Source organism: Ovis aries, chromosome 11, assembly GCF_016772045.2.
Source record: "Ovis aries strain OAR_USU_Benz2616 breed Rambouillet chromosome 11, ARS-UI_Ramb_v3.0, whole genome shotgun sequence".
Taxonomy (NCBI): domain Eukaryota; kingdom Metazoa; phylum Chordata; class Mammalia; order Artiodactyla; family Bovidae; genus Ovis; species Ovis aries.
This window is the reverse complement of record NC_056064.1, coordinates 14,867,803-14,883,364: the sequence shown is the minus strand read 5'-3', so window position 1 is coordinate 14,883,364 and position 15,562 is coordinate 14,867,803. Positions and strand designations below refer to the sequence as shown.

Here is a 15,562-nt window from a genome sequence, read left to right as displayed (position 1 = left end):
ATAAATCAATGAGGTGAGAGTGGACATGCTTGCTTAGCTTTGTTCCTGATCTTAGGTGGAAAGCACCCAGGCTTTCACCATGATATGATAAATCAATGAGGTGAGAGTGGACATGCTTGCTTAGCTTTGTTCCTGATCTTAGGTGGAAAGCACCCAGGCTTTCACCATTAACTATGTTGCTTCCTGTCGGTTTTTTTAACAGGTGCCTTTTATCAGGTTAAGGAACTTCCCTTCCACTCTAAGCTTACTGAATCGTATCAAGAATTTTGTAAATGACTTTTTGTGTGCATGTTGAGGTGACTGTGGGTTTTGTCCTTATCCTACTAATATGGAGTATTATATTCATTGATTTGAGGATATCAAAACCACCTTTCATGCCTGGGATAAACCCCAGTTGGTCATAGTGTATAATCTTTTTTATGTGATGTTGGATTTGGCTTGCTAATATTTTATTAAGGACTTTGGCTCAGATATTCTTCTGCAGTTTTCTTAGATATCGGGAATATTGCTGTGTTGGAGAACCCCCAAGACCACCCGCACCCAGGTTCAATGATCCACTAGGAAAATTAAAGGGCACAGCACAGTCATACCACAGCTAAAATTTATTACAGAAACAGGATACAAAGCAACATCAGCAAAGGTAAAGGCGTATGGGATTAAGTCCAGAGGAAGCCAAGTACAAGTTTTCAAGGACTCTCTCAGTGGAGTCAGAATGCTCTTAATTCTCCCAGCAAGAAACTGTGACACCACCTTGACATGTTGCCAACCAGGAAAGCTCATTAGGGACTTGGAATCCAGGGTTTTTATTAGAGTCTGGTCATATGGGCATCTGGTACCTGACACATACCCAAACTCCAGATTCCCAGAGGAAGGCAAATGTTAAGCTGTCTTGCTGACAGTTAAGGCACAGTGAGCGTCTCTTATCAGCTAGGGCAGTGGGATACTCCTCAAATCCAAGGTACCAGATGCCAACCGAGGACCTACTATGGAGGCCTTTCAAAGGACAAGCATCAGGCCTGCTGTGTTAACTCTTGTCTGCACATTTGTATTTATAACAAAAACCCAGAAAGCAGATAATGCTTAATACAAACGAATTCAATGCTAATGTTGGAATTTTAGCCATAGGAGGTCAGGAGGATTGAGTATCATAACGTTCTTGGTGCCATGAATTCACTTCCTTTAGCTTACCACATGAAAGTGGAAAGTTCAAGCCTGTGCCTCTGGAACATTCCATCTGGATTGACAGAAAAAGGCCCCTCAGTTCATGTTGTACATTGTCTGGGGAGAAATACTTTCCCAGCACTGTAGGGGAAAATGGATTTACAGGCCTTTGGTCTTTCAGCAACATTAGTCTCCTACCCCCTTGCCCAGAGCTGCCCAAATTTCATCAGTCAGAGTCTGGGGTAGAGATCAAGGTGTGCCCAAGGGGAAACAGGAGAGTAAACACTCATTTGGCACCCCCTTTGGCACGTGGCCAGGCATCCAACCCACCTCCAGGCAGCGTGATCCTGGTCCTACAGACAAAGCGATGCTGACCACTTACTGAGTTCTATTGGCGACAGCCAGACGCTTGCAGGATTATCCTGCACTAGTCGATTTTACTCTATGTGTGTCACAAACTGTACCTCTAACCCTTCTCTGACGCGTATCATTGATGGTCATGAAAAATAATAATGGCTAAGCAGTTGTCAAGCACAAAGTATGAATTGAACAGTCTGCGAAGCAATTTGCACAAACTTATCCCCTCAACAGTCCTGTAAGATAGGAACAATATTATCCCCCTTTTAAAGATGGAAAAACTAAAAAAAAAAAAAAAGATGGAAAAACTGAGGTTAGGTAACTGGCCTCAGGTCACACAGCAGATAGGTAGCAGAGATGGAGTGAGATCCCATGCACTCTGTCTCCCAAGTCAGCATACTTAACTGCCAGCACAACCATACTTTACAAAGACAACACCACGACCTGGGGTTTCCAACACTGTCCTCCCCACAGGATAGCCTGTCACATCCTCTGACTGGGACTGGGGGTGAGGTCGAAAGAGCACTAATTGAGGCTGAACTTTAGTGAAGACAAAGCATACAAGCAATGATACACAAGTGAGCAGATCATAGACAGTTCAAGCTTCCTTCAGTGGGACCATCTTCCAGAGGACCTCTGGAAATGCAGGGGCATTCTTGGCTGTCACGAAGAATAGGGGTATACCAGCCATTAGTGCCCAGGTGCCAAGAATATGAAACATTCCACAGTGGATAGAATAACAACACAATAAACAGTGCCTCCCAGACGTCAACAGCACTGTCACTAACAAACACAGCACAGCAAGCCGGCTCTTGTACACAGCTCCAGGGAGATAGCAGGAGCAATGGGAAAGATCCTCTGAAGCTCACTGCTTTTAAAGCCTTACTTTATTTATCCTGAGCTTTTGTGAAGCACCTGCCAGGCAAGCATATGGCCCAAACCTGTTCCTCAACCTCACATCAAGATTTATCTCCAAGGTATGGAGAGGAGCCAGATTCAGGCCCACAGGCTATTTGTCCAACAAGACACTTGGCTCCATCCTGGCCCAGGCAATGAGTAGACACAGGGCTATGCCAGCTGACTCTTGGACTAAGCAACTGAGAAATGTTGAGAAAGTCCCAGAAGGAATGAGACTGCGGTCATTGCTCATTGTGATTTGTCATCAGCTCAGTTCTGTACTGTCAAGGACTCTGCTGAGCATGGAGAAGGTGGCAAGTCAGGTCATGAGAAAACAATTCTGACCATCTGTGGGCTCTAGGAAAATACCAGCACCCTGGTACTTCCCTTCCCTCTCTGTCCTCTAACAAAATGCCCTGCAGTAAAGGCTCCAATTCAGGTCCCAGAGTCTCCTTTTTAAAGAAAGGCTAATATTCATGAAATAACTAAAGAGCAGCATAGTTAAGAATCCACAATCAAGTTCATGTTGCAAGGCAACCTGTATAAGTAGCTTAGGAGCATATGTTTGTTTTTCACTAAAGCACTAAATCAGTGATTTTCTAAACACAACAACACTGATCTTCCAGTTTCCCATCTCGGTCCCTTTCCTATGTGGCCTAAACATCTGACCAGGTAAAGTATGATTGAAGATTACATCTAATTCATGAGACACTTGGTTTCCAGGTTGATAAGCTTAAAGACCTCCATCTAGAATAGGATAAGGAAAGCACGGCTATTTACAGAATCACTGGGGATGTCCCTAATGATTATACCCTTGTTCCTCTAGATCTCGTTGACAATTATATGGGCAGCTATAAAGGAAGAGTGAATGGATTGTTACAAGGCCTTAATACTTGGTGATATTAAACTGAATTATGTTCAAGAGCCAAAACCCTGGGATGACAGTGGTATTGTGGGAGGGCAGTAATGTATGACTATCAGACAGGATCAAAACATAAAGCAATAGTGATGGCACCAATAAAGTGATCTCAAAGAAACAGTACTGTCATGGAAAGGACAGTAAAAAAATATATAGGTAGGAAACAAACTGTTAGTGGGAGAATGGCAGGCAGGGGGATAACAGTTCTTGGCTCATGATTCTTTAAGTGAAAGTCAGAGATTTATGAAACAAACTTAGGATAAAGTCTTTTTTATTTTTAATGGAAGTGTTATGAATTTTTTATGTACTCAAAAGTTGGCTACTCTCCAAAAGAGAAAATTAGTTAAACAATCTGCATTAAAAATAGCTAGGCCCGGCAGTTGTAACACAAAGCAGATTTAGCCAATGTGACAACCCTCCACCTCACCCTCAATTCACAGACACAGGAAAATGCCATATAAGATGCAGCATGTTTAAAGCTACATGGCTTATTATGAGAGACCACTTCATACTCATCATGCGTGCTCAGTCGCTCAGCCACGTTCGACTCTTTGCGAGCCCATGGATTACAGCCCTCCTCTTGCCTACGGAATCTTTCAAGCAAGAATACTAGAGTGGGTTGCCATTTTCCTCCTCCAGGTGATCTTCTCAACTCAGGGATCAAACCCACATCTCTTTTACCTCCTGCATTCACAGGCAGAGTCTTTACCACTAGTGCCACCTGGGAAGTCTTCATACTCATTAGGATGGTTATTATTTTTTAAAATCAAATAAAAAATGCTAAGTGTTGGGGAGGATGGAGAAAAATTAAAACTGTTGTAGACTGTTTTTTTAAAAAATCAACTCTACTTCAATTAATAATTTTGAAAAAAAGGAAAATATATGGTAGTTCCTCAAAAAATTAAACACAGATTATCAATATCTAAAATTTTCACTTCTAGGTATACATCAAAAAGATGAAAATAAGGACACAGATACTTACATACATGTGTTTATAGAAGCATTATTCACAATAATCAGAAGGTAGAAGCTGGACTTCCCTCGTGGTGCAGTGGAGAAGACTCTGCCTGCCGATACAGGGGACACAGTTTCGATTCCTGGTCTGGGAAGATTCCACCTGCCCTGGAGCAACTAAGCCCATGCGCCACAACTACTGAGCCCACGCACTAAAGCCCTCAAGTGACAACTACTGAGCCTGTGCTGCACCTACTAAAGCCTGTGAGCCTAGACCTGTGCTCTGCAGCAAGAGAAGACACCGCAACGAGAAACCTGCAGACCACTAGAGAGAAGCCCTGCATGCCTCAACTAAGACCCACGAAGTCAGATACATAAATAAATTACTATCCAATAGCTGAGGGCCGCTAGGGCCTTTAGAGGGAAGAAACCCTGCGAGTATTACCAGCAGATCCGCACTAGGACTAGGATATACATCAGAAAGAAAGAAAGTGAACCCCGCTAGAAGGGTCCAGTTGCAAGGAAGAACGGCAAACAAAGAAGTGAACTGAAAACAAATGGAAAATACAAGCAGAAACTGTTTTATTGTTGTATGAAACAATAATTATTATTATTATGACTAACTTAGGGGATTTAAAAGAACGGAAATAAAAAATTGAATAAGAACACATGGTAAACAAGAGAGGATAACTATATTTAAAATGTTTTAAAGATTTTGTATTGTTGGGGGGAGCAGAGAGTTATTAACTATATTAAGTTAACAAGTTAAAATTTTTAAAGTAATAAATAAGATATATCATTTCCAAACTAGCAGAGGGAAAAGAAGAATTAATAAACTAAATTTTAAAATGTGGTCAATCCAATAGAAGGTAGTAAAGCAGAAAAAGTATCAAAAAGGACAAACAGAAAGTATTAAAATTGTATGACAGAAGTAAATTCAGTAGGTCAGTAATCATAAAATACTAACTAAACTTGCCAGTTAAAAGAAATGTCAGACTGAAGTGATTAAAATAATAAAAATCTAGCTATAGGCTGTTTTTTGAGACATTCTTCTCAAAACAAAGTACTTCAATTAAAATAAACTATTTTTAAAAATCAACTATACTTCAATTAATATTTTTTTAAATAAATAAAAACAAAGAAAGTAAACAGACACTAGAAAAATCTTACCCTCTCTCAACCCCAACCCACCAGCTCACCATACCAAAAAGAGACAGCATCTCTAGAGTAATACACAAAGGGTAAAAGCATCATTTTATAGAAGATTTCCTTTAAAATATAAATTATGAAAACAGACTCAAAAGTAAACAGAAAACTCAAGACCTAAAGCAATGAAGAAAATTTTATCAAGAGTCAAAATCTATCCCTCCCATTTAAAAAACTACTGGGCCAAGACCAAGCTGTCAAGAAAGAGATAATCCTCCATCTTACTGACTCAGACTGTTTCAAAGAAAAGAAAAAGAAGAATAATTCTCCATCTCATTTTATGAGGCTAGTATGTCACGGATAACAAAACTGGACAAGGATAGTGAGTAAGTAAAATTATAGACCAATCTTGCTTATGAATACATACAAAAACCTAAATAAAGTATCAAGTCCAGCAATATATAAAATGTTAATACTATATTTCACCACATCAGAAATGTCACTGATTGTAAGATATACCATTACTTTCATACTAAGAAAGAAAAATCCTGTCACTTCAGCCATAACATAATGCTTTCTTATCACCCACATTTTATTTTATACTCACTGAAAGGGTTTTTTAGACTTATTTACACTTACTTTTATTATCTATCACTCTTATACATTCATAATGAGGAAAATATAAGCAAAGTAAATAATGTTAAGATCTTCATATTGGAGTCCAACTCTTCTAAATCACTTTCAACTCAAAGGCTTTCATATTTATTCTTGCCATCAAGAGTGGGTGGTATGTAATATTTCATAAAATAGTTTCTGCATTTTCTTCTAAGTCCCTGATGCATATTCAGAAAGTTTTGCTGCTGAAATTTTCTTTACCAGAAGTTAACAACAGAAAGTTTTCAGGCCACAGTTAAGACTCCTATTCCTTCCTCAAATGGTTGTTAACTAAAACTACTCAAAGCATCACCAGCTCGATAGACATGAGTTTGAGCAAGCTCCGGAAGTTAGTGATGGACAGGGAAGCCTGGCATGCTGCAGTTCATAAGGTCATAGAGTCGGATACAACTGACCAACTGAACTGACCTGGTAACCAAGTTCAAGCAAGAGCAATTAGAAGATGCCATTGACTGTAAAACATATTCTAATTACAGAAATGTTAAAATATAAAAAGTCTGCATCTTAGAATCAACAAACATGATCAAACATCACAATCAAAAAGGACTTATCTCAGGAATACAAGAATAGTTTAACATTAGGAGACTTTATTAAACAAGCAGGCTTGCTTAGCAACAAAACCATGCAACAGAAGCACAGGACATGCCCCAAACAATAAACAATGGTGGCATGAGAGCCACACATCCTGACCCGTGAGCTCAGCAAGTTCATGATCCCTAGGACATGCTCTCTGCACACATGAAAAGCTGTGATTTGCGGACTAGTCTGACAATGTAGGAACAAAAAAACTTCCCTGCTCAACCTGGAGGAGCAACTGATGATGGAAGCATGACATCTACTCAAGAAAGACAAAGAAGTTCTTCTCCCCCTCCCCACTTTTCCTTTGATTATAAAACTGTAGCCCAGTGAGTTCCTGGGGTGTGGCATTTCTCACCTGCCCGCTTGTAAGCCTCACAAGTGTCCTAATAAATCACTTATCTATCAAAAAAAAAAAAAAGAAAGAAAGAAAACTTATTAAAGAAAACAACTCAAAGCATGAAGAAAATCATTCGATAAAGCTCAACAATCAAAACATTTTTAAAAAACCTCTTATCTAAACAGAAATACAAAGGAATAGTCTTAACTTTATGCAGCTGACTACCCGCCAAGATTTCACAGCAAAAACAAAATGAACAAAAAACAGTAAAATGCTAGAAACATCCCCTTTAAATGCAAGAACAGGATAAACATAATTGCCATCATTGCCTCTGTTCAATATCATACAAAGGTCTTAGGCAGCTCAATAAAACAGGAAAATACTAGAGATAATACAAAAAGTGGGAAAGAAAAAAGAACTAACCTGTTATGATCAACCCAGGTAATCCAAAATAAACTACAGACAAACTATTGCACTAATAAGACAGTTCAGCAAGGCTATGAAATACAAAAGCCAATATATTAAAGCCCACAGAAGGCCCATAGTACAGCAATGTACAATTAAAACTATAAATTTTATAAAAGATGGTATTTATAATAGCTTTAAAAAATATATAGGAATAAATTTAACCAGAGATGTGATACATTTTTATAGGAAACACTTAGAGCTTCATGAAAACATTTACTAAAATTTAAAAAAAACAAATGAAGCACTTAGTAAGATACAAAATGATATAAAATATTTATGAGTGGGAAGAATACATATATTTCTACCTGATATAAACTATAAAGTCATTGAAATTCTAAAATTCTAATCAAAACATACAACAAGCTGATCCTAAAAGAGGGAAAACAGATCTAGGAATAGCCGAAACAATTTTGAAGAAAATAAAGAAGGGATTGGTAACCTCATCCTACCACACATCAAGACTTTATTTATGAAGTTTTAAGAATTAAAACAATGTGGTATTGATATAATAACAATTACTAGACCAATGGAACAAAATATTCAAATGAGAAACAAAAACCCAGGTAAAGATAATTCAGTCAAATGGAATGCAAAGGACACTGGTATATATTCACAAATCAACAGGTGTAAGAACACTTGGTTAACAATATGGGGGGCGGGGGGGAGAAATGGATCCATAACATATACCATAGAATACAAAAATAAATTCCAGATGAATTAAAAGCCTAAATGTGATTAAACTTTTAAAACTGATGAAATATAAGAAAACATTATGAAGCAGTAAAGAATTTTTCATAGAAGCACAAGAAATATAAACTAAAAAGAAAAACTGATAAATTTCAGTATATAAAAGTATGTGTACCAAATTCTTTTGCATACTTTTCAAAAGTGAAAAAGTTTCAATCTGGGAGAAAATATTGTGAAATATAGATAGATAGATAATCTAATTCCAGAAAAACAAATCCAAAAAAATAAAATGGGCAACAATATGAATAGATAACATTATAGAACTGAAAATGGTCAAAATATTCATGAAAATATGTTCAATTTCACTAGTAATCAAGGCAATTGCTGTTACGAGGAGATATAATTTTATATTCTTTAGATTGGCAAAAATTTGAAGTTTAAAAATACCAAGACTTGGCAAGGTTGTAGGGACATGGAACTAAACTGGGAAGAATGTAAACTGGTATAACCACTTAGTAAATATAAAGATGAAGAGCTCTAAACCCCAGCTCCACTTCTAGGTATAATCTCTACAAACACTCTCACATGTGTTTCCAAGGAGACACGTAGATAAAAATTCAATGCTATGATGTTTAAATGATGTAAAATTGCTGCTGTTGCTTAGTCACTAAGTCGTGTCCAACTCTTTTGCAACCCCATGGACTCTAGACCACCAGGCCCCTAAATCCATGGGATTTCTCAGGCAAGAATACTGGAGGGAGGTGCCATTTCCTCCTCCAGGGGATCTTCAGGACCCAGGGATAGAACCTTTGTCTCCTTCTTTGCGGGCGGGATTCTTTACCACTGAGCTACCAGGGAAGCCCTGATGTAAAATTAGAAATAATCAAAAGGCCCATTGATGTATAAATACATTATAGTACAGACATACACTGGAATACTCAGAAACAGCTAAAAATGAAGTGAATGGATGAATGAACACATAAATTTCAAGTGTAGCTATTAACTTGCAAAGATCCTGACAACACATTAAGTGGGGGAGAAAGACTATAGGACTACATGCTTTCAAGTAAGGCATCAAATGGTTAAATGAACTTTGCCCTACATGCACTAATAGGCCAACATTCCATTAATGCACCTTCCATATTTTAATCTCATCAACTTGCATCCACAGATAGACATTAACCAAAATAATAAAAACTACGATATATTAATTCTAGTATTTTGAATAAGAAAGAGATTGTAATAATACTGATATAGAATAGCTATATTCAAAGCCAAAAAAAAATTTCCCAGTGTTGGTGCCAACAATCCCAGCCTTTCCGGATGAAACTTGTTCTATCTAATCATCCAGTCAGAGAGCTACCAGAGCTATTAATAGAACAGTGACGTAAGTTGCTGGTCATACACACCAAAGAGCAAGGTAAAATCTAATAAAACTATACTTAGAATAAACTTTCAGGGATCACTAAAGCAAAGCTATGCTCACAAAGTGATGTCATGTTTATTAGCGGAAAAAATGGCAGCAGGAAGTTACTGGAGGAATTTTGAGAGAACAAAACATTTTTCTCTGAGACTCTGACAAATTGGAAATTGACTTGAATGCTCTAAAACCTGTGCTCCATATTTTCTTCATTAAAAGTTGCCCAAAGGCTGCAAGAATCAGAATAGATTATATTTTATGGAAACTGCAATAGCATATTAAAGGAAAATTGTTTCCTCTACTCACAACATTTGAAACCAAATGTGTGGGGGTTTTCCCACACCAACTAATTCTCTAGCTCTCCAGACACAACTGAGTGTCCTACAATTCAATCTGACACTAACTACCAAGACTTGGCAGAGACTCCACAGGTTAAGGGCTCAGTTCCACAATATCACCCCCTACCTCAGACACCAATCAACAAGCAGTGGGTCCACATGTTACTCACACCTCTGTCCAACTTCTGTTCCCATAATCCCCTCCATCTCAGGGTTGATAATTTGCTATGGCAGCTCACAAAACTCGGGGAAACACTTACTTACACTTACTAGTTTATTGCAAAGGATATTATAAAGAATATAAACAGCCAGATGCAGAAGTATATATGGGGTGGTCCATAAGCGTCCTGAGTACAGCAGCTTGGTCTTCATGGAGTTGGCATGCACCACCCTTCCAGCACATGGATATTTGCACTAACCTCTCCAAAAGCTCTTTATGAGGCTCTCCAAACCCCACAGTTTAGGGATTAGTCTATAGAAGCTTCGTCATGTAGGTATAATTGATTAGTAACTCAATCTCTAGCCCCTTTCCCTTACCTCCCAGGGCAATGAGGCTTAAAGTCCTAACCCTCTGATCACATGGTTGATTCCTCTGGTAACCAGCCCCCAGCCTGAAGCCATCTAGGGGGCCATCAAGACTCACCTTATTAGCGCACAAAAAGCACTCATGAATTCCAGAGATTTCAAGGGTCTTAGAAGATCTTAGGAACCAGGGACAAAGACTAAATACTATAATAAAAAATGTTCCCATCACCCCCATTACTCAGGAAATTACAAAGGTTTTAGTAGGTCTTGTGCCAGGAACTAGGGATAAAGACCAAATATGTTTTTCTTGTTATATCAAAATATCATACATACAATAAAGGGTAGGGAGTTAGAACTTCTAAGGGAAAACTATTTTCATCAATATTTCTTTCCTGTGAAAATATTTCTTAAGTTCTTTATACCTTGATGAATAAGACCAACAAATATAAACTGCATTTATTGTGTAAAAATTAAGAATGGCTCAGGCTCCATAGTGGGAATTGGATGTAAGACGTGCTAAGTCTCAGCTTCTAGAAGAGTTGATTTTGAACTCAGTCACCCTTTGAGAGAAGACATACCAGCTCGCATAATTTCGTCAACCAGGAGAATATTGGTGGCAATCACAGTGCTGAGGGAAAAGATGACAGGGTGAGTAAAGCTCACCAACTCACTCTTACCTTTCCCCCCAGAAATCTCCAGCTACCAAAGGCACTTTGTTCTGCAATGATGTTGGTGTGAGATAAGACAAAGACATTATAAATAAAGACTCCTGTATTATAATTCCATCTCCTTTGCTGATAAAATAGAAGCCTAATCTTATATCCCAGCAAAACTGAACTCATTTTTAGCACATCATTTGATTTTTTACCCACTATGCATGTGGTACTATTTCAGTAAACTTCCTTCCTTTCCCTCTCAAATAAACAGTAATATTAACATTTCCTATAACTTCCACAGTTAGAACTAAAATGTAAAAGGGACTGGAAAACAACAGGAGCTGGTTTTAATAACTGGATACCATGCCTTTTCACCATTTTCCACTGTAGCGTGGCAAAAATAATAGAAAAATCTTAATGTTAACAATTATGTCCCTAAAAGTCTTTCTCTTCTTATTAATACAAACTTACCAAGAGTGAAGAAGTTGTTTTTTCACACAATAGTTATCCCACACTCCTGCATCTGCTGCTACCATTGGCTCACCTGCAAAGCAAAAACAATTTCAATACTACAGTCTTGACATATTCTGTTAATACTGACTATATATTCTAACAATATCTCATATACCGCCAGAACTACTATTGTCAGGGTCACCGATGGCCTCCATGGTGCCGAACCCAAAGGTCGAGTCTCAGGCCTCATCCATCAGCAGCACTTGGCACAGCCAATTGCAGCCTCCTCACTGCTCTTTCCTCACTTGTCTTGCAGGGTGCCACACTGCCTGGTGTCTCTCCCCGGCACTAGTGGCTCCTTTACTGTCTGCTTTGCTGGTTCTTCCTCTTCCTCCTGAGCTCCTGATGCTGGAGTGCCCAAGGCTCAGTCCTAGATTCTTTTCTCTCTCTATGCTCACTCCCTAGGTGGTCTCACCCAGTCTACTGGATTTGAAACACATACACTCTGGGGCTTCCCTGGTGGTCCAGTGGACAGGAATCTGCCTCGCAGGTGACAGGGATCTGATCCCTGGTCGGAGAACTAAGATCCCACCTGCCACGAAGCAAGTAAGGCTGACTGCCGCAATGAGAGATCTCACGTGGTGCAACCAAGACCCAAATTAAACAAAAGATCTAATGTTAAACACACACACACACTCTCTGACGACTCCCAAGTTTTCATCTCCAATCTGGGCCACCTTCCTGAGCTTCAAACTTATACATCCAACTGTCTATTTTAAAGTCAACAGATAACCTCAAACTTAGCCTTGTCAGAACTCAGCGCTGACCTCTAGCCACAACCTGCTCCACAGTCCTCCAAAGCAGCCAACGCCAATGGCAATTCCTTTCAGTTGTTCAGTTGACTCCTTACCACAGAATAGCAAGACTGATCCTTTTAAATACATTCAAGCCATGTCACACCTCTGCTCAAAATTGCTCCCTGTTCCACCACAGAAAGTCAAACTGCACACTGGTCCACACATCCTCTTGTGATCTGACCTTCTATCACCTCTCTCATCTCCCATCTCCTCCTCAAAAAACACCAGACACTGGCTCTCCCACCGGCTATTCCCTCTGCCTAGGACATTCTTTCCCTAGTTCCCACGTAGCTAATTTCCTAATTTTCTTTGACTTTGTTCAATAGGCATTCTCACTGAGGCTACTCTGATCATTCTCTTTAAATTAAAACACCCTCCCCATGCTCTGTTCTAGGATTCACAATCATCCTTATACTGTTCCTTTATTTCTGTCATATAATTTATTACCTTTAAAAATGTTAAAGGTACTTACTTATTAAGGTTATCATTTACTGCCTATCTTTTCCTGCTGCAACATAAGCTCAGAAGGGCAGGGACTTTTATCTATTTTTGTTCTGTGTGAATCCCTGGTCAAATACAAGCACTCAATAACTATTGCTTAAATAAATGAATACCTGCTTTTAAGAAGTTCAAAAGTAAACTAAAGGCACCCATTCTTTAAATATAAAAGTCAGGGCTTCCCTGGTGGCTCAGTGGTAAAGAATCTGCCTGCCAATGCAGGAGATACAGGTTCCCTGCATCCGGGAAGATCTCACATGCCTCAGAGCAGCTAAGCTTGTGAGTCATACTGTTGAGTTTGTGGTCTCAAGCCTGGAAGCCCCAACTACTGAGCCCATGTGTTTCAGCTACTGAAGACTGAAAGCCCTAGGGCCTGTGCTCTGCAACAAGAGAAGCCACTACAATGAGAAGACCAGGCACCACCAAAAGCGAGCAGCCCCTGCTCTTCACAACTAGAGGGGGGAAAAAAAATTAAAAAGGCACTCACAGCAATGAAGATCCAGTACAGCCAAAAATAAATAAATATAATTTTTTTTAATATACAAAAGTCATCCAAACCTCCACATCTCCCTCTTACTATAAATTCTGGGTCACTGTAGCATAACCTCTTTTTTATGAAGCAGCTAAGTTTTCCTCACTGTCTTACCTGTGTTCAGATCTATGCCAACAGGTTGTTTTGAATCTGAATGCTCAGCCTGAACTTTTACTAGTGTTTCCTGCAGGTCATAACCAGAATTCTGAGCAAGAACCTGTACAAATAAACATAATAATAAATATATGGATAGAATGTCTTCATATATATTAGAATATCAGATAAAACATAAGGCACTGCTTTCCAGTCTTGTGAAAACACACCCATAATGTAGTAATCATCACCTTTCAAAGAATTTCATTCTTAATGTAAATTTAATTATTTTGTGTACCTAGTAATTACTATATTCACTTCAACATTTCCCCTATGTACATCACACTAAATTCTGAAGACATTAGAGTTTCCCCAACCCCAGCCTGCTAAATTAATTTCCCTCTGTTAAGGACTAAACCAGCCACCCTGGACAGGCATAAAAATAACCACTTGCATAAGTTGTTTCACAACAGGAGGTCCCGACAGAGAACAGGCAACTGACAAGGTGCCTCCAAGACCAATCAGAAGACTCTGGGAGGGGCCAAAAAGAGGGACCACATCAGCCCACAATATGTCCTGACAACCTCCCAGAAACTCTCCATCTTGACTGAGAGATGTGCACGCCCACCAGGAAAGGGCCCTGGGCTGGACCAAATAGGAGCACAAGCAAGATGACTGGCCGCAGACAACCTGGAAACTAACCCCAGCACCAGAAAGCCGAGACTGAGTCAAGAGGAAGAGCAGGTCTCCCGGGTTCCCATACTCTGCTCTCCGCTTGACCACTCCTTCCCAATGCAGTCTTCTGCTTTGTCAGTGCATGTGTCTCCGCGGACAACTTGTTTCCCAGGACTAGGCAAGGGCCCTTGACGGGGTCCGTCTCCATAACAACTCCTTGCAAAAGATTTTTTTTTTAATGGAAAGAAGTAGGAAGGTATTGTCGTTTGCTTGGTCCCTCTAGCCACACGTTTTCTGGTTTTTCCTGAGCATTTGCTAAAGGAAATCTGCTTATTTGTAACATATCTGTGCCCTTTGTTCACATGAGTCATGACTTCTAGCAACAGAGATGGTGATACCTGCAATGCAGGCCAAGTTCACTCCCAAGTGGTCCTAAACCAACAGCAGGTGAGTAGAGAGGTACCACTCAATGTATACTCAAATTTACCAATGTGTAGCAACTACTACTGACTTTGCCTCTTCAGAGAAAGAAAACTATGGATATCTAATTCACAAAAATTCAACAAATTATGAATAATTTTAAAGCAATTATCAAAGAGATTTTGCTAATATTTTAGTAAGATGGTTTAAGTCATGTTAATAGTATATTTGAAATAGTTTTCTGTATTTCCAAGTAGTTCACAAACAGATTAAGGCAAAGGGGAAAAAAATGGTAGTTCTCCATCCTTCTGTTGATACGGAGAAAAAAAAAAAAAACTGGTTTATCTCCTTTTCTAGTACTGTATTTAGAAGTGCTAAACAGCCAAAAGTTCTCACTTCCCATAATTTAAAGTGCTCGTACTTTGGATACCACCAACAAAATAAAGATCTACTCAAAATCTAGTTAAATTTTACATTCTAAACTTCTCCATTATGATTAATCATGAATTATTTTTGAAAGAAATTTCTGGAGTTAACTTCAAATTTTGGAGCTCAGAGACAGAAGCAAAGTAGCAATTTAGCCATTTCTTGAAACTCCTACAAGTATTCAGAGCTGTTATACTAAAAACTTCGCTGCTTCATCTAAAACTATGTAGGGAAATACAAGCAAACACCTGTCTTTCTACTCTACTGTGATACCTAATATGGGTAATTTCATTAGACATCTTATGTCCAACCAATTATTCTTTGGCCATTAGGATAGCTGTACCTTAGGGATAATGAGTAAAGCATCAGCAAAAGCTTGGACTCCGAGACGAGCTCTTCCTTGTATCGTGTGCTTGTATGTAACTAGAGCTTCAGCTATTGCCACTTCAACGGCACCTGCTCCTGGAACAACACAACCTATTGGGGGGA

General features: G+C 39.0%; 1 protein-coding gene across 5 annotated transcripts in view; it reads right to left on the bottom strand.

Moving 5' to 3' along the window:
• Positions 1 to 587: 587 nt before the first annotated feature.
• Positions 588 to 15,562, bottom strand: part of CCT6B (chaperonin containing TCP1 subunit 6B) — a 45,548-nt gene continuing 30,573 nt past the window's right edge. For all 5 annotated transcript variants that reach the window (XM_004012466.6, XM_060394792.1, XM_042255421.2 and 2 more), the window contains 4 exons: positions 15,417 to 15,550; positions 13,574 to 13,676; positions 11,591 to 11,663; positions 588 to 11,091 (listed from right to left, as the gene is read on the bottom strand). In XM_004012466.6, the coding sequence (XP_004012515.1) occupies positions 11,019 to 11,091; positions 11,591 to 11,663; positions 13,574 to 13,676; positions 15,417 to 15,550 (383 nt within the window). In that variant the 3' untranslated portion in view covers positions 588 to 11,018. The remainder of the gene's footprint in view (positions 11,092 to 11,590; positions 11,664 to 13,573; positions 13,677 to 15,416; positions 15,551 to 15,562) is intronic.